This window comes from Fringilla coelebs (genome assembly GCF_963513975.1).
Source record: "Fringilla coelebs genome assembly, chromosome: 1".
NCBI lineage: Eukaryota > Metazoa > Chordata > Aves > Passeriformes > Fringillidae > Fringilla > Fringilla coelebs.
The window spans coordinates 107,362,998-107,388,821 of NC_140028.1; the positions used below are offsets into that span (position 1 = coordinate 107,362,998).

A 25,824-nucleotide genomic window follows, 5' to 3' on the forward strand; every position below is an offset into this window, starting at 1 on the left:
TTGGGCTCTCTCACTTCGTCCTGTACTTGGGGGAGAAAAGCAAAGCAGAGAAACATTTCTTTTGTAGTTTCTGAGAGAATAAAATTTTAAAAAAACAACCCTAAGCATTCGGCGGCTTGTTATTTTTCTTCTTCAAACCCCTCACAGAAATCTCTTGCTCTCGATGCGCCCTGTTCCACTCGTGCGTCCACCCTTTCCCTCCCCCTTTTCCCTGTGGCGTGGTACGGCCGGCGAGGGGCCGGGACGGCGGGGCGCGTGCGGCGCCGTCGTTGCCGACCTGGCGGTCGGTCAGGGGGGAACTCGCCGGGATCCCGCTCCTTCGCCCACACTGAAGGGCACAGCCGCGCTTCCCCGCAGCGGCTCCCGGCGCCCCGGGAACTACTACCATGGACAGGACCGCCGTGGCCAAGATGGGAGCGGTGGCGAGCGCCAGCGTGTGCGCGTTGGTGGGCGGGGTGGTGCTGGCGCAGTACATCTTCACCATGAAGAAGAAGACGGGTAAGAAGACCAAGATCATCGAGATGGTACGTGGTAAGAGGCCGAGAGCCCCTCGGCCCCCGGACGCACGCCCTTCTCTTTGTCCTTCCTCTCCTGCGGCCGGCGGCTCCCCGCGGCCAGTCCCGCGGAGCCAGGCGGATATCCCGAGGGGATATCTGGAGGGGCAGAGGGGGGACCTTGAGCTCAGATTGGGATTTCTGTAAGGACAGGCGCTGGAGGCAGGAGCAGCTCAGCCTCCAGCTGACCTTCCACCTCAGCGTGACCCACTAGCACGGAAAAGGTGCGGGTGGAAAGGGTCTGCGCCGCCCTGCCCTACCCTGTCTGGCCCATATATACCTGTAGGATACATACGTACCCGTGGGTATGGATGGTAATTTACAAGCCTGCTCGCAATTAGTTCAAAATAAAAATGGACACGCACACAGCACGTGTTCAACCATCTGTTGAAACTGGGAAGCACAGTCTGTTCACGGTTACTATAAAAGGAAGATGGAGCTCGCTCTCTCTAGCTGCCCATGTTGAACTTGTTGTTTAGGAAATAATTTAAATATCTGCTTATAATATAAATAACTGGGTCATAAAAGATCTTAGTTTGGACAACGTGCTTATTATGTGGAAGTCCTTCAAATTTTGTGATCTGGACACCGCCGTACTGAAGAACTGAACTGAAATTGTCAAGGCACTAGATGTTAGCTAATGGGTGTTTTGTGATCTCCCCTGCTGAATTTTACTGAAAGCTCTGACGAATTTTTATAATTACACGTGGAAACAGATTTTAGTAAGAGCTAGGATTCTGTATGTAAATTGCAAGCTGCCTAAGTGCTCACTTGGCCACGTATTGCCATACTTGCCAGTGGAATTCATGCAGGGCAGTTTGTGATAATGTGGGTCCAAAGAAGAATTCTACTCGGAGTTTTTGCTAATTGTGGAGGCATCACTTACTGTTGAAAAAAAATACTGTTTCTGGTCATCAGTCATGTCATCTGACAATTTGGAGGGGAATGACTTGGTTTTTAGTTTCTCCAAGCACAGTTCCAACGGCTTGTGGGAGAGCAGAAAGTTTGGATTGCCACTTTAGCTAGCAAACATCCGTAGTACTAAAGATTCAGGTCTTCTTTCTTAAATTCTATTTTCAGTGGACACATGTATTCAGTCTGTGCAATTTCTTTGAAATAAGTGACATAGTTATGTAAATTTCATACCAAGGCGCTGAGTTTGTCAAGTATGGGCAAAAATGTGTATGTGCGTTTTATTTGAATATGCTGCATTCTGAAGAACTTTCTTTTATCCACCAATGCAGATTTGATTCAATGTTTGTTATTTACAAGACACTGTATCCGTTTTATTTTATGACAAGGGTGACCTTTCTTTGAGCTGTGGAGGAGAAGACGCTTTCTCCAGTCTGTAACTTAGTGTAATTTACGATGGTGGTAAGAAACAATACTGCCTTATTGAAATGTATTTTCTTCCAATACCAGGCTGGTCTTCTGTGTCAGATTAAAATTATGGGCTCATTCTTGTATTTTCAGCAGATTTTTTTGGTTCAAATTTTCTTTGGGGAACATTACACTGTAGTTTTATATATACACATTAAACTCAGAATTACCTTGATGTATAACTTTTATCAAAAGCAGTAGGGAACAGGCCTATTTACATCTTAGTTATGTGAATGAAATATTATTTCATTATAATTAACTACAGGAAATTTTTTTTCTTAGTCAAAGTTAGATGAATATAAAATCCAAGTATAAGTAAAAAAAAATATTGTTTTAAGTGCTAAAAGCAGGAACTTCCACAAATCAAAGAGAACATCTATAAGAGAAGTTAATATCAAGGATTATGATGCCAAGAAGAAATGTTGTGAAGAAAAGTGGAAAGGATTGTCAAGCATTGTGGGAAAGGGTAACCCTCTTTCCTTGCTGAATAATGAAATCAAGTAATTCTTAAATATCTAGCTCACATTTCAGTAGATTCATTCCTTAAGCACACCAGTTAGCCTGATAGAGAAATTTAAGCTTAATGGAGACATCTTAAAATTGCTTCACCTTATTTGATAAAAAAGGCTTAAATTAATAATTGAAATATTAATATAGTTTCTTCATCCACAGTATGTAGTTTGCACACAGGGAGTTTCCCTTAGGCATTCATGAATGTAGACAGAGTTACTTCAGCTCCACTTCTGAAGTAACAGAGGCATTAATAGTAATGGTCACCTGAAGTTTCACTCTGTGTGGTAAGAAACAACCATCTCTCCAAGCGTTGTGCTATTACTTTGCACAGCCATGTTGCCAATTTTGTGAAACTGTCCAAGTGTTTACACAGTCAGGTGAAAGCAAAAGTTAGCTACAAGGTTGCTTTCTGTAATTTAAAGGTATGGTTAACAATTAATTATCTTTTTCAGAGTAACTTCTTAGAAAATGTTTCCCATGTATTTTAGAAGGAGATTAAACCTTTTAGTAATGTTCAGTCTTTCAGATTTTTCAAGCCACAGAAATGTTTGCAATTAAGTTGTGTATTCCTATAAAGCAAATAGTTGTATTGCCAGCAGACTTCAATTTTTGATTACTTTTTGCCGAGCTTTTGATCAGCTTGGCAGAAAACAGGTGTTCACAAACTAGAGTGAAAAACATTGCCTAAATATTTCAAAAATATTCACCTGTAAGCAGTAGCCCAAATTAATTAAAATGTGGACTTAACATAAGAAAAAACTTCTTAGAGGAGTAACAGTATATTTTGTTGTCTGTTTCATAAATAAAGTTGTTAAAATCTTGGGGTTTTTTTCAGCAGTTTGTTCCTCACTCTTTGGTTTTGGAGCTTTTAATTTTTAATTTTTTTTCTCTTAAAATAAGAAACATGATAGAGCTTCTTAAAAACAGAATAGGAGAATACCTTAAACTGAGACTTCCTCTCTCAGGTTTGTTTTCCAGAACACTGGGCAAATGTGTAGTTACATTTGTCCATTTCTCCAATCTGCCCCTGAATGAGATGTGTAATTACATGAAAAAGAAACTTTGTATCAAAGTTCAGCAACCCCTAATTATACTCTACTTTAAAGCAGAGTCTCGGTTTACAGGAAACATTTCGCCCACTCAACTGTCTCTGGACAGTGCACTTTTTATTGTGTTAAAGGAAAGAAATGCATGGATTTTTGCAGTAGTAGTGTTTTCCTGGAGGGAAATAAGGAAATTAACAAGAAGCAAGGTAACTGCTATCTACCTACTTGCCTAAGAAATAAAGGAACATATTCTGTGAGTATAATTGTTAGAGGCACTGGGAGGTGTATTTTTTTATTATTATTATTATTTTCTTTTACCTGGCAGTCTCTGGTGAGACTGTGTTCTTGTTTCATAGGGCGTAAGAGCATTTGTGCCACAGATGAAGATACAACTGGCAGCAATCACACACCACTTCTTTATGCTTGTCTTGTTGCTGGTAACTAGTTGTTATAGTAACTGTGACGTTACTCTGGCAGGTTGACCTCCCAGCAGAGTAAAAAGCAGAGGAGTATATAATGTGTAGCATACATATTCAGGAGTCCAAGTGGTTGGTATTTGCAACTCCTTCATATGTGCTTATGCCTATAAGAGCTGAAGAAGGGTTTGAGTCAGAGTAAACTGGAATCACTAAAAGGGGAATGGAGGGAAGATGGACTCCCTCTAATGATGCCTTTGCAGGACACACTCACTGATGCACTCAAGAGCCATACAGTGATATGATCCATTTAGGAATAATATTGTTCCAAAAGAATGGTGCTGTGATATATGAACCTAAGTAGTGAAAGAATTCCTGAGACCTAATACCACTGCTACCTATTGACATGTGACTGAGAGCCCTTACATTACTAGAGTATTAGAATAATTTTTAGATTATTGTTAACATTTTAAAACCAGGTTAAATTTGACATGAGTACTGGAGATGCTATATAACTATTCCTATAAACCTTGGGTTTTGTTTAGACTGTATTCCTCAATAGAAAAATCAACTAGCAGTGCTAGACACCAATTACTAAAACAAGGTTGTTCTGCCCACATGCTGTTTGCAGAGATAAGCATATAATATATGTCACTTAGATAATGCATGATACCAGGCTACCTAATGTCAGCCACTGTGCATCATATAAGTCACCTCACATGTGGCTTGTAAAGCAAGTTTTCACAGGGCAGGAAAAACCCTAAGGACAATGCATGTCCATACAACTTGGATACTAGTAACAGGTTTCATTCTCACTGTAAAATAATTTAGTTGGAAATTTAGGAAATTTGTATCCCAGGAGAATAAAAATTGACTGAATTCCATTGTTCTCTCATTGTCAGAATTATGTACACACTAATGTTTTACTTCATTTATTATAGTAAGCTGTTCCTACAATGCAGCTATCTGTTTCAAAAGTAGGTTTTAATTTTATGAAATTGCCACTGCCTATGTTGGGTTTTTTTTTAATTCAGTAATTAGAAACCTACATTCTTCCAAGGGATGGGTATGGGAAGATTAAATCTATAATTCTCAATTAGTTTCTTTAGAACTCATTTATGCAAGTTATAACAGTTATCAAAAACATACTGATGATCTGTACCTGAAAACTGAGTTCCAAGTAGTCAGTGTAGACATGTCAGGATACAATATAGATTGTGGGTTTAGGCTCAGAAAAGCTTTTTTGCTGCTTTCTTTTATGTTTTGTATGAAGTCTTTCTCCATGACAGAAAAGCAATCTTTCAATTCTCATTCTGCTCTAAAATATATTTACCTTTTAATAAATGCTTGCTATGTGTTTAAGTGATTTTTCTTCTATTTGCAATAACTCGTTTTTACCAGTTGACCTATGGCATCTGTTCTATTAAACTCTTTAAACACTTTAAAACCAATAGCAAATACTGTAAGTCTTAAACATGTTTACCTTTAACTGTCAAACAATATAAGCACTAATAAGGGATTTTTTAGTTTTTAGCCTGAATATGCATATCATTGCAAATCTGTTCATATTATGAATTAAAGTTGCGTAGCATTCCAGTTGTACCATTCAGTCTTAACAAGAAGTACCAGCTTTTATAGAAAGTATCTAAACTGATCAATATAAGAGAACCAGGGTATGGATCCATGCATTTATAAGTAGGCGAACACTAGCGGTGAATTCAATAGCAATGTACCTGTAAATGTAAAAACATTGCAATTTGTGGAAGTCCGGACTGGAAACTTGCAAAATGCCTGAACTTTTGAAGTCTTTTCCTTAAAAGAAACCAACCAAACAAACAAAGAAATCACACTAAAAAACCTCACCACAGCTGCCTTTTACTTTTTGTTTTCACCGGCATGAATTACATCATACATGCAAAATACGTATTCTTTTCTGTGTCGGCTAGTTCAAGCCATCAGCCCCCAATATTCTCCATGTGTGCATACACAAGTGTATTTGTGCAAGTAAACTACAGTGTACTACTCACCTCCTCCAAGGGTTACTACTGGAGAGACGTTAAGGAAAAATACAAGAAGAGAAGCAGACTTAGGTTTTTTTGCCGTGTTTTGGTGCGTTTGGCAGAGAGTAAGTGATTTTCACGGCGGAAGGTCGGGCAGCTTGAGCTGCAGCAGACGGCTCGGAGCAGCAGGTGGCGCTGGCAGGAGCCGTGTCTGCGGCGGTGGCCGCTGCTGTGGAAGGAACCTGTCCCTTCGGGGAACCCTGGCCCTCAGTGGCGGCTTTTCCCGGCCGCTGCCCCGCTGCCGTCAGGCGCGTTCAGCCGGGCTGCTCCTGCTGCACCGGGCCCACAGCAGCAGCCGCGCCTCTGCTGCCTGCCAGGTGCTCAGCGCCGAAATCAGGCTCAGCACAGCTGAGGGGCAGGAGCACCTCACAGCTATTCTTCCTGGCTTCCTTTCCTAACCACTGCGCAGGGATAGAAGGCCGGATAAAACTAGGCAAGAAAGTCATACTCTCATGGAGGGTGTGCAAAATAAAAGCTGGGGTGTGAAGTCTAACTGGCCTTCTTGCAGTCACAGCACTGTGCAGCAGTCGATCTGCAGCGACTGCTTCTTCCTGGGGCAGTCTTATCTTGACCAGTTGCTGGATGTCAGTCTCTTTCACCCATCCAAAAGTCATCAATCACCGGGGGTCAGCTGCTGTAAAACATCAGAGAACTTATGACTGCAGTATGCAACATTTTAGTTCAATGGCTATAATGCAGCAGCTTGATGGGCAATGTGCCATTAAATTGGAATCTCTGGCGTTTTGTTAGTCAACTTTTTCATAGGTTATTTATGGGGAGCTTCTGATGGTTCAAGGAAAAAAAAAATCAGTGTCCATTAAAAGTCCGCAGAATTTTTTAAGTTTGCCTAATCAAGAGTCTTTTATATAAATGCCAAAAATAAGAGAAGGCATTTTTCAGTACAAGTGGACATATGTTTAAGATTGCAGCACACAACTCAAAGAAGACACCGTGTTTAAATACTAAAATAACTATAATATTTTCATTCACTAATACCTCAAAATAATAGAGACTTACGCTGACTTCCCTCAGAAGATAATTACAAAAATAATTTTAAACAACATTTCTCTAAATTATAGCAATAATACCTATTGCTGGTAGGAAATGTGGCTCCTACTTTCATATATCTAAATTTTTTAAAAATAATTAATTTTTTTTTAATTTTATTTTATTTTGAAAGGGCTGGGGTAAAGCCCAGACTTGGACAATTAAGTGTCTGAATACAGACTTGCAGATTTCCTGAGCTGGGTTTGCCACGAAGAAAATTCCTGTTCAAATGTGCTTGTTCTTACTTGTTTCCCACTCATTAATTGTCATTTCCTTCCTGCACTCTTTTATAAAGATTTGTTTGTCTGCTCTGCAAATTTGATCACTGAAATAATCCAAGTTTATTTGTGGTTTAGTTTTTTTTACCTGGGAGTTGTTTTGTTCTACCTAAATCTGACAGAATGAATACTACTGAAATGTTCCATTAATCTTGTTCCCTTAAAGCTTTCCCTCTTTGTCAGAAACTTAGTAGTTATCAGACCAAAAATGTGCATTTTTCACTCAGCAGCCATTATCGCAACACTTATCAGCTATTCTAATATCAGCTGCATGTGCCTTTGCAGTGAGTGTCACTGATGGGTAAGCCTCAGTTTGGTCTGCAGGTTGCCATGGAAAATTTGTACATGAAACTGAAGAGTAGGAATTAGCACAAAGCAGTAGCACTATCGGTCCTTTAGCAGTAGTAGAGGGTGAAAAATAGTAGTGGTAGTATTGGTTTTGAACACTTCCAGAAGGCAAGTATACAGAGGTACAAGAAATATGGCATACAAGTGCGTCTTTGAATGGATCCAGCAGTGAAAAACACCCATAAAAGAAGGAGACATGGAGTCAAAACAATCCTTCATGCCTCAAGTCATGATGCTTCTGCCTGTTACCTTTAAAAGGAGGGTTTGGTAGTTGTATCTCATCTTTCAGTTTAATGGAATTTTTTTTCAAGAACTTTAAAAGAGTATTTGTAATCAAAGAGAACCTAAGAGTTAAAAACTTCATTAGTCTCAATATGTAATTTAATTGGAATATTATATTAGTACTTAATTCTTCCATGTAGTGTCTGGTAATGTATTGTAGATTAAACTTTGTCCTGCTGACTTTGCTTTCAAACTGAGTCCCACAACTCCACTATTCAAGGGTCAGAGTTTATTTGATCTAGATACAGCATTCTTAGGCTTAGTGAAAAAAAATCTAAGCTGATTTTTTTTTCTTAGAAGCAGATAAGAGAAGAAGAGAATCAGCAGCACCCGCTTCAGTCCAAGCCTTGGCCTTAATGCAAATTCCATTCTAGATAGTGTTACATGGGAAGTTTATAGGGAAACAGGCATTTGTTTAAGTTCTTTCAATGCATGTCCATGTAGATATATACAGGATATTTTATTATAGAAGCTATACATGTGAATGTACAGTTTGGGGGGAAAATAGTATGGCTCATCAAAATGACCTTATTATGCAAGGTGAGCTTTTGCATACCTGATAGCTAATTAAAAATTAATAATTTGTAAATGTACCACAGTATATTTATATACTGCCAGTTATTAGAATTCTGCACTGTTTGCCTAGGTATTTTGAAAAAGGATTATTTGTACCAGCAGCCTTACCTGTAAGCATTCTTTAAGAAAGCATTAGATTCTGTATAATGTAGGGAAATGGATCTTTCAGACAGGCAGACTCCAACATGTTCCATAGCAGTATTAAAGGAAAATGAGATTACCACTCGAATAAAAAAATTCTTATTTTTCAAAAATTAATTTTCTGTATCTGTGTTCTTAGAAGAACTGTCAATAAAACTAGGGCCTTTTCCAGTTCTAGTTTTTTCCATGTAAGGTAGAGAAACGAGAACTGGTTTTGGTATTTAAGCTCCAAGTTCATAATGGATTTATAAAGATTTTATCCAGAAAGCTCTGATAAGAATAGTGAAATGTATGCATGAAGGCCGAGAAAAAAACCTCCATTTTCTTCTGCAAGCAATGAAAGGGTGTTACTACCATGTGTTGTAACAATCAATTACAATCCTGGTGCTTTAGAAGCTATTATTAAAATTTAAGTGTAATGTGATAAATTGATATGAGCTTGCTTACATTTAGAATATTTTTCTATTCTTTTTTTCACAAGGGCAGGAGAGAAACAATGAAGATTAAAAAACCTATCCATTTAAATTTGGCTAGGTAGTTGTGGTATTTCCAAGATACTCATTAGAAATGTGTGAAGATCTCTTCATCATTTCCAGATACTCCCTGATAACGAAATAATACATACCTTTTCTTTTAGCCTGCCAGTTATAGAGGTTAAATCTCTCCACAGTGAGGGAATGGCAGCTAAGCACAAAGATTTGGTGAGTCCCCTAATATACAATCAGAGAAAAAAATGCCTATCCTGAGCTGGATTCATTCACACCAGAACTCTTCTGCATGTTTTGTACCTCCTGTATTCTCTCAAACTAAATTCTTGCCCGAACTCGTAATTGACAGGATCACAGGAAATACTGGAAATGTAGATCCTAGTTATTATTAGTTCTTCATTTTCATGTAAGATCCAAAATGTCTGTTGATCTATCACCAACAGAAATCTCTTCTCTTAGAATGATTTTGTAAGCACAAGAAGAAGCTGCGTAAGGGACAATGATGCTGCAATATCTTTTATTCTATCACCAGAGAAATGTATTAAACAGAAGAAGAAATGCTTAAGGAGTTGTTTTAGTGTGTGTGTTGACATTAAGCTTTGTGTTCAGTACAGCCATAAATGATCAGACAATTAGATGATCATCAGTTTTCCCATGAAAGAAAGCTGGATCTCTGATCAGATCAAGAAAATCCCTATTAAAAAAGTTGTTGAGTATGTCTTGTGATACCATTCAGGTTAAGAGCCTCACCTTCTTAGAATGTACCATCTCTGGATTTATCACAATTTGTTGAATTCAGTCTTTAATATGTTCTTAGCACTTTTTCATAACATGTGCTGTTCAAGCTTTCTTTTTAGAATTGTTTACGCTCCTCACAAGTGATCTCTATGACAGACACACAATTTCATATACAAATCATAGTTCTTTGCATCATACCAACTGTAAATATGGCTGGCATGGGTTTTTACACCAAACCTGTACTGCAAAGATAAGTGGTATCCAAAATTCCTTCAAGGCAACCTTCTAAACCTTTATGTACCCCAGCTTCATCAAACTGACCGCTGATGTTACTTTCCTTGTAATTGTCGCAGATATAAAAAGCTATTGCTGGAACCATTATGCTGCTCATTAACTCAGTTCACTAGGGTGCCAATAATAATCATGTTTGAGTACAGTAGGGTTGTATTGGTTCCTTTCTTCTGCTTCGTCTTGGTACTTGACTACCAAGGTTCAGGTACCTTTCCCTGTCTCATGAGGTTATATCAAGTAGGCTGTTTTGGAAAATATGTACTAAGTAAACTTATTACAAAAGCAAAATTAGGCAACAAATACAGTTCTTTAATGTTTAAAATTGATTCCTACAATGAAGCAAGGTATTGCTCAAGTAAAGTCGAGCAACATACTAAATGTATAGGGGTATATTCAAAAATTGTTCAGTTGTGGTAGGGTCACTAAACAGGAATAAAAAGCTAGTAAGCTCATGAAAAGACACTACCTAATGTTTACACCAAAGATTCAATCACCTTACACAGAATTCAATCACCTCTAAATTGTGTAGGAAATATTCTAAAAAGCTCTGACCTCTTTCTTGATCTTTAAAGTTTATGTCAGTTTAGTTGAAGTATCCAATTTATTAGTTAAAGAAAAAGCTCAACTTACTTGCTTAGGCAATATACCTGTGCTAATTCTTTCCACAAATGAATGCAACTTAGGTCATGGGGGTGGAAGGACTGGTAGAACCAGCTTTTCTTTGCTTTAGACTAAAACTTGCAGTGCTTCATATTCAAGAGCATCCGCTATAAACCAAGTTCACCTAACACACAAGCATATAAAGTTGAACCTTTTCCCACTCTTATATAAATTATAAATCATCTAGTGTTTTCAGCGTTGTTCTTTTTTTCCTCTCTTTTTCTGCATAGAATATTCTGTAGTCAAGATATGGCCCTCAGCCAAAGAGAAAATGTTAAAATAGAATCTATCTGTTGAAATAACTACACCTCTTCAGTTTGTGGTTCTTAAAATATATTGAAATGACCTTCCATATTTTGAGAGTAGAAATGTCATGCTGGAGTTTATTTCTCTCTCTGTGAAAAAATCAGTGTTCATTTTAACTCCTCTTTAACCAGACATTAAACACTGTAAACAAAATGCTCAACAGACTCAAATCAGCAGTAATAGAATGTGGTTGGTAGGATCTGTGGTAATTAAAGTGTTGTACACAAAGATTTCTTGGAGTTGCAAAGACAGTCTTGTTTTGTAGATGAGAAGTTTCATGTATGGCATTTTCATTAGAGTGAAAGTACACTGTTGATAAAGATAGAGTAGATGTTTTTCTAAGAATTAGGTGTTGGCTGTATTAATGTTTACAGAAATTTTGCTCATGCCATTTTCTAGGGCTTTCACTAAGACTGTAATCGTTCACTTAGAATGCTTTCCAATTAGTCTGGTATACAAAAAATAGTCTGTAAGAGTTGGACTTAATTTCTGTAACTCTTTTTTTTTAATCTTAAAAAAAAATTAATAAAATAAATTTTTTAAAAAACCACCTTGTTTTGGTTTCCCCAGCTTTCTGAAAGGGAAACTAGCTTTCTTTAGATTCTTGACAGCTCAAAGGCAGGTTCTTTGCAAACAGAATATATCAAGTGATATCTTACCTGAACTACATGATTCATCTAGCAATAGTATTTTACTTCATTTTAACATTTTTTTTAACATTGGAAATGTAGCAGGGACATAAACTCCAGCTTTTTGTTGTGCAAATAATTCATATTTATTCAAGACACTGCACTATACGTATGTTTCCCAAACATTATTATAAAAATATTAATGAAAAACATGCTGCCTATATTGAAATACTATAAAGGGCAAAATTCTCTGAATGTTACCTGTTACAACAGTGTACAAATGCTATAACAAGTAATTTAGTGGTAGCTATGAATCCTGCCAAGTAAGTTCAATTTACTGTATACAGTCTTTGCAGGGATTATGTTGTATTTTGAACATACCTTTCAAACTCTTTCACTGCTTCAGGATACAGCAGACATTGACATGTACATTCAGATGATCTTGGTCAATTCTAAGGGGATAAGTGTTGATTAAAGTTGCATGTTTTGTATTAGCTCAAGTATTCAGTTGTTTTGTTGGCTCAAAACAGAGAACTCCTCTGAAGACAAAATGAAAGTACACATGTAGGTCAGATACACTGAGGAATCCTGATAGACTACATAGTAGCCTACAGTTGAAATGCAGACACAAAACATGTGGATCTACTGTGTCATTCAGAAAGTCTGTTGTTTTGTTTTTTTTTTTTTATGTAGAAAGCACACTGGATATTTACATAACTAATTAATTTCTAGAGTCCTGCTACTGTTGGGAGTTTTTTATAGCAATACAGGTTTTGTACATGCTACACTTGTAACTTGCCCTTGCTTCAGCTCTGACAATTACACTTGTCACATTAGTGGCCATGTAGGAATTGGCCTGATGTTGGTGGTTAGTCCTGGCATCCTGAAACAGGGGTCATAAACCTGAGGTTGAACATGAGTTAGGGGTAGTAATAGAGAAGCTTGTACTGCTGCTATAGCAATAGTCAGCTTTGCATGACACTAGCATTTACAAAACTTCAAAATGTAAAATACAATTAGACAATAGTTCCTTCATCCCCTCACTCTAAAAAGCATTTCTTTTTCATCCATCTTCTGTCACCTAGTTATGGTCTTTGATCAGGCAGCATGCCTAATGACAAACTTCTAAAACTATGTGGAGTTGCCTTGTCTCTCAAAAATCCTGACAAACAAGGCTCCTTGATTTCCTGTTTCAGTATCACACAGATAATTACAGCCAAAACAAAGATTCATTAATTCATTTGCTCCTTCTACATGAATGAATGTCTGCTGCCTAGTAAACATTAATGAAACCATGTCAATGAAGCCCTAAGAAATTTGTGGCACTGTGCAACAGGAAATCCAAAAATACTTGGAAAGATTTTTTAAAAGGGCTAAAAAGTAACAAAATAGTGAACTTCTGCTTTGAACAACAACTGCCTTCCTCTGTTAGAGCAGCCCAAATTTGCCTGCTGCATCCATGAAAGCTGTTCATTCAGTGAAGGTCAAAGGTTTTGTTGTTGGTGAACCAGCTGATGATCTGTAAGCCCGTCGGGCTGTACTGCTGAGCATAACAAACTGCTGTGCACTGCTGACGTGCGTCACAGGACCCTGGGGTTTTGCACGGGGATTAGTCAGGCTGTATTTGGAAACGCCCTCAACTGCACCCTGTGCTGCTATATTAGTGTGTCTCAAGCAAGAGGAATTTTCTTTTGCTTCTGCAGCTGCTCCTGCAAAACCCTCTGGTAAGTGTGCCCAGCTTCTGTCAGCAGTATTGACTGTCTTCTTGCCTGTGTTTTTAAGCCAAGGTTATGAGCTGAGGGCTTACTTACAGTTGTTAATTGTGACTGTGAAAAAACCTAAAAAGCTGTCTTTTTAAATTAAAAATTTGATAGCATAGAATGAGCAACAGCATCAAAGGAATAAATATACTTAGTGATTTTCATTTAATAGCTTAAATGTTCCTCTACTTTTAACTATGTATCAGACTATTCTGAAGTCTTGGTATTTTCACAGTGATGTCGCTATGTACCATGCATGTTGGCTTTTATTTTATACAGCAGGAATAGAAAGACCACATAATATAGCAGACCAATTCTTAAAAGGATTTGGTTGGTTTTTGTTGGCAGCCTGCATGCAAGCCCTGCATCTCTGGACTCTGCTTGCCACCTATGCTGTTGCAGTAGGACAAAATCAAGGACAGAAGAATCAGGAGTGCCCTAAGCTCAACGCACAGGTACTCTCCTTTAAAAACACAAGAGGAAATGCTGTTGTCATGTTCTCTGTGAAAGCACTCTCTCCAGATATTTATTGGGGTTTTTTTTTTTTCCAAATTCAGTATCAGAAACCAGCACATTAAGTATAAAAATATGTAAATAAATAAACACAGTAAACCAGGAGAAATTATTTTTAGTATGCATCCTATGCCATGCCTTAAAATAGCTTAAGCAGTGAACCCATTTTCAGTTATTTCATATAACCTGTGCTGGGTATCTAGTTTTAGAGCATGTTATCAAGGAACTGTTATCATTCCCATAATAACTACTTTTTAACAAAGTAGTGCTAAGGCTATTTCTTGGCAGAACTACTAAAATAGTAATTTGTTAATTATGAGTTACTAAGGATTTCTTACCATATTTGAGCTTGCATCATCTGAATATAGCATGTATTATGTTTTTTGGGAATTATAAATTAGTGAGTCTCTGTCCTGAACTCAGATTATGCTAGAAGAGTGCACGATAACTAGTGAAGTTCTCCTGACTAGCTGCACATAATGGAGTGATTGATGTGATTACACTCATGTCCAGTACCTTTTGGTGTTCCTGTCTAAACTATAAGCCTACTAACAGCTGGAGCAGCTAAGAGGAACCTCTGTTGCACTCATGGGCCAGAATTCAAATTGTCTGAATTATAGGCAGTCTTGCTTTATACATGAGCATAAGCATAGGGAGGAAAAGATCCCCACAATGTCACTCTGTGGATTTTGTTATAGCTCCCCCATTTCTTGCAACTCAAATGTTGCAAGCAGCAGAAGTTACATGGAGAAGCTTGCATGGTTTCAGAAGTTTTTTGTAAGCTTTGTTTTCTAGACCAAGTCATGTTCTGTAATAATAGAAGAACAAAAAAAAAAGATTGGAAAATAACATGTAAATTAAGGAATGTACCCCATTTCTTTATATTTTTACCAAACTGTTACTTTCTTCCACCAAGAACACCAAAACCAGTTTTCTGTAGTTTCTGGGTATCAAATTTCGCAGCTATCACTGCTGCCATGCCCTGCCTTTTTTGGTACGTGTCCAGAAGTGAATATATGTGATAGCTAGTCTAAGACCTTGAAACTGGGCATCTGCAGTTCCCAAAATAAATGTCATTTAGTCTTGGTTTATATTCTTGTATCTGGAAGCTGTCACCATAGATTAGAATAAAATTTACAAATAATTTTCCCCTAGCCAATTTATCACTTTGATTTCCATTTGCCTTGCTCAAAAATAGCATGGATAACTCTCTCTCCCTGCCAGCCCACCCTTGTGTGTTCTCTCTATCAAAAGATAACAGGTTTGAAACCTAGTATAGTCTAAGGCAGGTTTACCAACAAAGTAGGAAAATAGAAATTGTGTTATACTTGAAATTCACATCCTGTCAATAGCATTACAGCTAGATCTTTATTTAGATCTTATTTATTACCCTGTCTCTTTCATGACATTATGGTAATCTGAAATTTTGTGGAATATTTTTAATACATTTACAAGTGTGAGAACAGTTCTTACTGTGATTCAGAATTACTGACATCTAACAAAGTACTCCATCAGTCATTGAGATTTATAGAGAAGTTCTCTTAAAATTTTACCCACCCATAATCCAGGGTGTTTTCTTAGCAATGATTTGGTTTTTGGGAGGCTTCCATACTAGATGATTCTTTATAAAATAAGAAAACTTGGTATTTGCCAAGTAGTGTAGGCTTACAGGGTATCAGTATAAAAATACTCTGCACTATTTTTTATGTCCTTCGTCAGAGCATTACTTAGCAGACTTATGGTGACAACCTCCTACAGTTTGAGTTAGTACTAGTAATATTTCAAGCTCTGTGTCTAGAGTTGATTGTGAAATGAGCCATATCTCTATGTAGTTAAGATAGCAAGTAATTCATCAACTCATCCTTCCCTACTTAAAATTACTGACAGTGAACACAAAAGGTCACTCAGTTGTCCTTTATATAGGGTTTTTTATTTGATTTTTTAAAATTTTTGTGTTAATCATCAAGACTTGTTTTACTGGGTAGTGGGAGGAAAGTAACTGCTGTACCTCCAACACTCAGTAGACTGAAAAATTCAGTATAATCCTAGCTCCAGAACATAACATTACTCCTTGTGGACACAATCAGTTTTTAATTTCCTGGGATGTCTAATTGGAAATGTCTACAATGGCAGCTGTAAATTCTCTTAGATCACTAAAACGAATGACAGGTCTTATCACCAGCTCCTGTTTTATAATCAAATTGACACAGCATGCACTTAGATACACGCTGCTTCACATACTAAGAAGACAACTTATGTAGTAAGCAGCACCTGGATACATAAAAGCAGTTCTTTTGCACTTCTGTTATCCAGTTGTATATAAGAAACTTCATTTCAAAACTAGAATTCAATGTGGCAAATATTTCTCTTTACTTAACCCAGCTGCACAGATGCATGTCTCATGTACTAAATAGATTTGTAATTTTCAGAACTATCCTTGTTGTAAATGACCCATTCTGTGGTTTGTAGGACTGGGGGATTTCCAAACCTGCGTGAATCCATTACTGTTCATTCCTCAAGGTATGACCATAACATTCTTAGCTACAAAATAATTTCCTACATCCTTATCCCAGTTACCTGCTATCACAAACAAGCAGAGAATTGTTTTTTTTTCCTAAATCCAACCAAGCTCAACCTTTAAAAAATCTTTTTAGTTTTGTTCTTCCTTCTCTCAAGGGCTCCTAAAAAATGTCAGATACCAGAAACTAAAACGTATTTGTGGCCAGTGTATATGCCAACCACAAATTACCTTTGGGAGTTGTCATACATATGCTTTAGGACACACCAGCCCCTGAGCTATTCAGGAGCATATAGATGCTCTTGGTAAGAAAGCAAAACTCTTCTCACACTTTTATAATATGACAGAATAAATAGGGGCACTTAAGTGATTTAACATTATGTACTTTCAGATGTCACAATGAATTTTGAATTCCTTTTCCTGTGCTTATGTAGTTTTAGTTCTGTATGTAGAAGCTCCTAGTTAGGAAAAGCTTTCTTGGTTTGGTTAAGTGCTGTGGAGATTTTTGGTTGGCTTCTTCTCTATCTGTGCTCATCCTGGTCAACTTGTGCATCAGAATTTTGGGAGGTTTATGTGCACACTGAGTTGATTGCTAGAATTTTCTTAAACACTAAATAGAAACACTAATTTTATCAAATTGACTGAACTTTTTACCCTTTGCTCTTTCATCTGTCTTATCAGTTCTTTCCAACTAGAATCTGCTTTTCTCTTTCAACTCTGAAGAATGGCGAATATGCAACAACGAAACAACAGTTAAACTGGGCAGAAGTGTAAAACATTGGAGGAGACAGTTTGACAGAAAATTGGTGGCTGCAGTTTCAGTTTCCAGTCCTTTTTTTTACCCAGTCCTTAGACAGTTTCATTTACTTCTACTATAATAATGATAAAGAATAAATAAAAGAATCGCTACTTAATGTTCAGTTGCAAATATTAATACAAGGAACTAGTGACAGGAGAAGTGGCTATTTTGTATAACCCTACTTGTCTGAGGCTTTATCAGATGTCACGCCTGTAATGTAGACTTGTTTTTTTCCTCTGAGAGAGCCTGTGAGACTGAAAATGTCTGGGTTATACTTGCTGCAAAAGACTTTCTCCACCCCTAAATTAAAATACTCTTCAACCAATTTGTGTGCAAAAATTAAGAGTGTGTTAGAAACAAATTAATCATAAACTGATCTTGAGTATGAGTTTACAACATCAAAGCAGGAAGCTTTCATCATACTTAAAATCTTTGGCAATTTCTTGTTTGACATGATCTTCTAAAGTGTTTACCAAGATTTTTCCTCTGGTTGTTTCAGAAACTTATGACAGGGCTCAGTCTGAAATGAAACAGTATCAAGAAATCCAATTTTCCTCATCCAGTCCCTTCCTCTGATCTCTCCATCTACCCCAACATCTGTTTAAACTAATTATGTTAGGAAATCTGTTGCTTAGTATCTAAGTAAACCAAATAATGCTTGAACTACTTCTTTAAAAAGCATGCATTTAGATTTCACTGTTTAATTTTTGCATTCTAAATCTAAAAATACATATATAATTTGCTGAAAGTTAAAGGAATTAGATTAGTCAATTTACAGTACAAAAATTATTAAACCAAGTCAATTTACAGTATAAAAATTACCAAGTCAAAGTGCTTTGTGCTTCATTATAAAGAATATTGTATATGCAAAAAAAATTGAAAACTTGCTTTTGTTTACCAGCACCATATAACATACAGAAGAAATACCATAAAGCACTTTTAAAGAGTTACAGGTTATTAATATTTTGTTTTGTGAAGCTAGATGTGCTGCTAATTGTGAATAAAGAAATGCTTTGTAAAGGTATATCTCAAAAGATTAGTGAAATCTTTGATGGATATTTTTCAGGAATTCTGTTTCTTGTCAACACTCATTAGCTTTCTCAATGACTCCCAGCCTGGGAAGTAGCTGGGAGCTGGAAGTCAGTCCTGATGTACTTTTTGTGGCTTTGCTGTGCTAAAAGAAGTAGTAGGAAGGCACTGCGACAACACAAGGAACTCAGGGATATTGGCTTAGGAGATACCACTTTTACAGAAAATGTGTTTGCCAAAGGATCAGAAAGAAAAACCTTAATTCTTCCAATCAAAGTGAAATTAATAGAGTTTGTTTCTTTATGAGATTTATAAAGCAAAGAAGTAGTGGATACCCTGTTCAGGACAGAATTTTTGATAACTGTGGTATAGGTGAAACTTTTTTGAATGGGTAGAAAAACTTGAAAATTTATCAGAGACTCATGATTAGAGTTCTAGAAGGATTTCTGTTTTCAGCAGTATCTTTGAGGATATCAGCCAGAAAGTGGCTGTAAGCACAGTGGGGATTTAGAATTATTTGTTTTACTGAAAGATAGGAGCACTGACATGGAAGAAAAGATACAATCCAGAAAGATTAAATGTAAAATTCAACACTTTGCACAAATACCCGTTTCTTTCTAGGAATCATTTTGAATCATATTTGGTCATTTCCAACTGAATTTGAGTTGTTCTCATCATATTACTGCTAACACAGGGTATGTGTTTTAATGTACATGCAAAGATGCTACCTGAAGACAAGGGCCAAAGGGGTCCTTCAGTCAAGGCCTTGTCAGAACAGAGGAGAAAGGTTTTACCCACAGTCATGGATGCTGTGTTAGAAAAAGTGGTTCAAGTGGGTGGGCCAAGACAACATGAAGAATTATCAGAGATTTAGAAAATTGTGTTCTGCAAAAGAAGATTGGAGAACACTGGGGTTTTACATTCTGGCAGAAGGGGAAAATTTATCCAGTGAGAATCTGAGAAAAAGAACACTTTTCTCCAAGTAGAATGACTTAAAATTATAGTAAGGAAAATTAGACATTAAGCAAACTTTTCTAAACATACAGGTAGTTGAGGAATGTGAGGAATATGTGAGTGGGGATTTTGAACAAAGAGTTAGATGAGCCTCTGCTCATCTGATAAAGATGTGGCTGCAATGTATTGCTCCCACCTGAGAACAGAGTGGACTAGAGCTGACATTTCAAGGTATGTTTGGTTCCTTTTTTTGTCTGGCACACAACTGTCTTTTCCCTTACAAAACATATGTTTGCATACCTTAAAATGGCACTTGTTTCTTATGTGATAACCAAATTGCAACTTGGCTGCAAGTTGGCTGTTACTAATGAAGAAAAGACGTACTAGCATCAAGAGCTGGAATAAACCGTTCTGCAGGGCTTACTGACAACTGGTGATATGAGAATTCTGAGTCCAGAAATGTCCTGAAACAGAATCTCCCCCCCACATTTTATATTTTTTTTAATTAGCTCATTGCAGCACTGATTACATGCTAGCTATAAGAAAAGGAAGGTTGAAGGATCAGAATGTTAAAAATGTAATTCCTAACACTTTATCATCTCTGAAGTTTTATAAACAGAAAATAAAGCTTACTACTCATAAATGCCCACTTAGACAGATTGCAAATGTCTGATGTCTTTTCTTTAGAATGGGTCCATATATGATTATAAAGGAAATAAATACATGCTACATTGGGAAATTCCTGTAAATAAATAATTCTTCTACTGTTCTGCAAGTCTGAAGATAAACTCTCAGAATGAACAAAGGCTTGGGGAATTGTTTGGGGAAGAATGGAGTTTTGTGGGTTTTAGGGGGCTTTTTCTTGTTATACACTAAATTCCTCATTTATCATAACATTCAAGAAATATACTTCATCCAAAAGGAATGTATAGTGTGATATCATGTTATTTCAAAAGTGTGCAGTGAAATAGGTAATGGTAGCAATTGATGGACTGGCTAGGGAGGAGGGATTACTGCACAGCCTTGTTGTATTGAAGTACTCAGTTGACACTCATTCAGCATTTCTCAAAGAAACAATAGATGTCTTCTTTATCTCTGTTGCTACTTTAAAGGCATACTAATTGCTAAGAGAGTTAGTTTTAAGATTTACCATCTCCTAGTGACATACCTGAATCACAAGATGATCCCATATGTCCTGTTCCTACATATCTCCCTTTTTTCCTACAACTATAATGACCTTTTCTGAGTGTCAGCTTATTGAATAAAGTTATATTAGGAAGGGAAATGAAAATAGATGTAAGCAAACAGAACAGTATGCAGTCATTGATAAATTCATCCAGAGTATTTTCTGCTTCTTCTTACTCTTGTCTTTCTGTCCCGACCACGTCTTGATTTCACATGAAACTCTTTGTAGATGCTGAGCTTCCAACCTGATGGTCAGCAGCTATTGCCTAGTAGGTTTTCCTCTGTAAGTGTGTTTATGTCATTGTTCTTACTCTTCATAGATGCCAGAATTTCAGAAGAAGACTGTCCATATTAAGGATCCAGCAAGAGTAGAGGAGATTATTTGTGGCCTCATCAAAGGTGGAGCTGCCAAACTTCAGGTAAAGGCGCAAAGAGTTTGGAATAAAAGCAATTGTGGGATTGTTACTCTATGCCAAAAAATTTAAGCATATCTATATATATGTAATAGAATTCAACCTTCAAGATATCTCCAAAACTTAGACATGTTAACTCTTTTAATAGTTCTTGTTGATTCAACTGTAATTCAGCCAGACACTAGTTCAGTAAATGACATAAGCATAGAAGCTTAGTAATTTCAGAAAATATTCTCAGCAAATAAATGAGAAAAACAGTTTTGTTAGAAAAAACTACTCTTCTGGGATATGCTAGCTACCATGACAATGGCTCAATAGAATAGGGAGGCTTCTGTGACACATGCTACTCAGCTGCAGCTATTGTTGATCGTTCAGAATTTCTAGCCATTCTTTATTTTGTTCCTCCATGTTGTAAGACAGTTTTGCTTTTTCTTTCCTTAAATAGATTATTACAGATTTTGATATGACATTAAGTAGATTTTCCTACAATGGAAAAAGATGTCCAACTTGTCATAGTGAGTACTTTTTTTTTTAATACAGATTGATTTGTTTGCTCCCTTTAGTTTTTCCTCTATTTTAATTTTCTATTCAATTTATTTCCAAATGAGATTTTATATTGACTTGTTACCTAATCTGTACGTTCTACTGACAAATTATTCTAGTGACTGTTTTTTATATGTGTATATATATTAATCAAAATCTGTGTGAATTGAATCAGATAAGTTGCCATTCACAATTAAAACATTAAGTTTTGAACTCTCAGATGTTAGTGGCTAAATATGGCATGGTTGACTTTTGTTTTTCAAAAACCCATCATAGTCCTGACGCCTGCAAGAAATACCAGATTGTAAACTCCTTAGAATTCTTGGAAATTTTATCCTTATGCTGTAGTCTTTTGGAACAAACAAGGAGAAGTGGGAACTCTAAAACATATATAATGCCTCAGATGATTTTGAAAACAATTAAGTTTCAAGAAACAGATACAACGCTTGTAACTGACCTTGTAAATCAGAGATGAAGGGAAGAGCATCTTTATACTTCTGAAGAAAAATGTGCTTTTTGCTGGTTGCTGGTAAGAAAGGTTCTGAGGAAGCATATTGGTATGTCACCAGACATTGTCATCTGTGCCATTAACAGTGTTGTAGAGCAAAGTAAAAGAAATGTATCATCTTGTTTAACTGTCTGTTTTTTCACCCTTTTCCCAGACATCATTGATAACTCTAAGATCATCACAGATGAATGTCGGAAAAAGGTAAACAAAAAACCTGCAAGCATTTGGCTTCTTGTCTCTTCTGTCCTTATTCCCTGACAAGAGTGTTATTTTCATTGCTTAGACCAAACCCCAGTGTATTTTATGAAATACATTAAATATCTGATGGGTTTTTTCCCTTCAGTTATTTCAGCTGAAAGAAACTTACTATGCCATTGAAATTGATCCAGCTCTCACCATTGAAGAGAAATACCCATATATGGTAGAATGGTAAGAGACACCTCCTACTTTGAGATTGTATTAATATTAGATTTAGTAAGTTTTTTAAAGCAAGTTAATGGCAGTATTTAGCTTTTAGCCATCACATTAACTGAATTAATATCTTAAGGTTTTGTACAACTGGTTTTGTTTTGCTCTTAATCTGAATAAACCAGAATTAACCATACAGGAAGCTTTTAATAATGAAATTTTATGAAAGGTGAACCTTAGTAAGCTCCCATTTTCTGTTTATGTTCTAGGTACCATAAATCTCATGCACTTCTCATTGAACAAGGCTTACAGAAGGACAAGTTTGCAGAAATTGTAAGGGAATCTGATGTTATGCTGAAGTAAGTTCCTTTTGATTTCAATTATATCAATCTGTTCCAGAGCATTTTCTATAGATTCTTCCTGAATGTTGGGGGGGAGGAAAAAAAAAGAAAAGGGAAATTAAAAAATCTACACATTTTCCTGAGAATGAGACACCTTAACCTTGGACCACATTGAGCTGTCCATGCTCCCACTTAATTGGTGTGTTGTAGCTATCTAAATGCAGACAATCTCACTGTATGAAGCAGAGATCTGGAACTTTTTTTAGTCCCTTCTCTACAAGCTTAATTTCTGTAGACTTTCATTCTCTTTAAATTGCACTGGTGATCTTTTTTTTTTTTTTAAGAGCAACGTAACATGTAACTTAATTCCTTTGAGAAACACTGGAGGAACATGTTTCATATGCTGTATTAAATATTGTTCTTCTATGGCTGAAGGCAAGTTTAAAAGACAGCAAAATCCTTGTTCAAAATGTGCTGTGTCTTCCATCTCTTTGAAAGCCCTCTAGAACTGTCTGTAAATTTTGGAATACTGTAAGAGGATATTAGAACTTAAATTGTGGAAGTATTTGTTTATAACACTGACTGAATCATTATTTTTTGTACAACAGACAAGGACCCAGTCTCTGCCTGTTTGAAAGCCTAAGTCCATGTTGATTGAATCTTCATCCACAAGCTAAAATTCTTTCCAGAACTTTCACAATACTTTTTTAAAACATAAAATTTACCAATCTATGTCTGTATGAAGAAAGCCTATAGTGATGATATTATCTTTTTCCTGAAATGCTGTACATAGGGTACTGAATACTAAAAAGCTTTCAGGAGAGAGCAACAATAAATGTTTTCAAGATATAAAAAACAAAATTTGTTTTATAGTAATGACCCTAAAGAAAGTCATGTATTTAAGCAAGGAAGATTGAAAAGAGATGTACAACCTGATAGTAGCTAGGGTGAGCTCTGACTGCTTGTTCTGGAGTACTTAGGGAGGGGTAAATGTTTTTAAATCTTTAAAACATGATTAGATATTTGGGGGGCAGAAATAATACAGATACTAATGATACAGATTACCAGTACTAAACAGCTGTATGCAGAAGTTTCTTACAAACATGCCTTGTGTTAGGCTGATGGTGCTTGCTGACCTGAAAAGGTGAACAAAAGAAATGCAGTAAAGTGCTCAGGAAATATTAATTCTTTTCCAAAGATGATGTGATTGTCTCCTAAAAACTGGGACTTTTCTTGGCTTTCTTTATTTGAGATTTGATTTGTATTTTCATTCTGTGTTGCAGAGAAGGGTATGAGAACTTCTTTGATAAGCTCAGTGAACATAATATTCCCGTGTTCATATTTTCTGCTGGGATTGGTGACATTCTTGAGGAAGTAATCCACCAGGCTGGAGTCTACCATTCTAATGTCAAAGTGGTTTCCAATTTCATGGATTTTGATGAAAATGTACGTATGAAATAACACATTCTTGTCAAACATGTTTGATAAATACCACGCTGTTTGTGGTATTTAGTATCGATTTATACACACTACAAGATAGATATATAGAAAGATAGATCTATACACTCCTCCAAGCAGGGAGAATCATTGTCTGCCTGCTCCTAACTGTGCTGTCACAGCCATGACATTACTCTAAACTAATTTATCTTGTTCATCATGACAGATTATGTAGTTCAATCTTGGCTCAACAGTAACACCGCTTTCATTCTAGATGCTGTCCTGCCTGAATGGTACCAGACATAACTTCAGTGTTGCTTTTTTCAATAGGGAATATTAAAAGGATTTAAAGGAGAATTGATTCATGTTTACAACAAACATGATGGTGCCTTGAAGAACACAGAGTACTTCAAACAGCTAAAAGACAACAGCAATATCATACTGCTGGGTGATTCTCAAGGAGACTTGAGTATGGCAGATGGAGTAGCAAATGTTGAGTACATTCTTAAGATTGGCTATCTCAATGATAAAGTAAGTAGCCTTACATAACCTTGTTAGCTTTGGATGAAGCACTGGGAGTTAGAGACAGGTTCGTTATAATGTGGCTCAGATATCAAACCAAGTGTTTAACCTTTTTGGGTTTACATTTCAAACATTTTTTCATGGATTTTTTTCTAACCCTAATAAGCTCAGAGCCACAAGTATATATTGCCTTGGTTTTTGTACAGACCTACTTCTAAATAGGTGTTTCCTAGAGAAGTAAAATTCGGAGACTATAAAAATTAATTCTGTTAAATTCCTGTGGCTTCTCCTTCTTTCAGTACTAAATTGATAATTGAGAAAAATTATAATCTCACAAATAACAAATCCAGGCAGTCCCTCCTCTTTTCTTTTTACTTTTTGGGGTTTTTAAGTGACACTCAACTGATTATTTGCTAAGTTATAATGAATATCCATTTGGATTGACAAGAGAGAAAACTTCAGTTTATATTTCTCCCTGCCCTTCCAAAAGTAGTTCTTCTTTCAATATCTCTCTGTGTGAGATCCTGGAATAAACATTAGGTATTATATCCTGGAATGCACTTTAGGTCAGGCCACTCCTGCTCTGTCCTCATGTGGAATTCACTTATAGGAGTGATACATTATGTGCATGGCTTATTCCCAGAATTTGGTGGAAAGATTGGGCAATATTTTAATGACAAAAGCTCTTTCAATAATTAATTATATAACTAAGAGGGTCATTAATTATATAACTAAGGGTGTCTTTCTCTTTATCCCTTCTGCAATTAGGTAGATGAGCTTTTGGAAAAATACATGGACTCTTATGATATTGTCTTGGTGAAAGATGAATCCCTGGAAGTTGCCAACTCCATTCTACAGAAAATCCTGTAAATTGCAGTCTCAAGTCACTCCATTCCTTCCAGGAGGCAACTGGACAGAAGAGCACACATGTGCTATCTTAGATGTGTTTATTATTCATTTACGGAACTGTTTGATTTAATTTAAAACTTTTATCTTCATTTTGGTATTATGGAATATATATTGTATCAATTATCAACTACAAGCTCCTTTTACTGCTCTTACACTGTTCTTTATTGTCTCACACTCCTGTTATAACGAGATCTAAATTGAATTTATAGATGTGATAAACTGCTGCTGATGA

The 25,824-nt window shown here is 36.5% G+C and overlaps 1 protein-coding gene across 5 annotated transcripts; it reads left to right on the forward strand.

The window, feature by feature from the left end:
• Positions 1-245: 245 nt before the first annotated feature.
• On the forward strand, positions 246-25,824 carry NT5C3A (5'-nucleotidase, cytosolic IIIA). 5 transcript variants are annotated; one of them, XM_084202877.1, is made up of 10 exons: positions 246-498; positions 13,862-13,968; positions 20,832-20,930; positions 21,370-21,439; positions 22,130-22,176; positions 22,319-22,404; positions 22,653-22,742; positions 24,008-24,170; positions 24,492-24,692; positions 25,452-25,824. In XM_084202877.1, exons 1-10 carry the CDS (start codon positions 387-389, stop codon positions 25,551-25,553), a joined length of 1,077 nt encoding a protein of 358 aa, XP_084059003.1. In that variant the 5' UTR covers positions 246-386; the 3' UTR covers positions 25,554-25,824. The 5 variants fall into 5 exon arrangements, with proteins under 5 accessions (XP_084059003.1, XP_084059004.1, XP_084059007.1 ...); XM_084202879.1 differs by having other exon boundaries at positions 389-524; XM_084202880.1 differs by lacking the exon at positions 246-498 and adding an exon at positions 16,496-16,546 and having other exon boundaries at positions 13,883-13,968.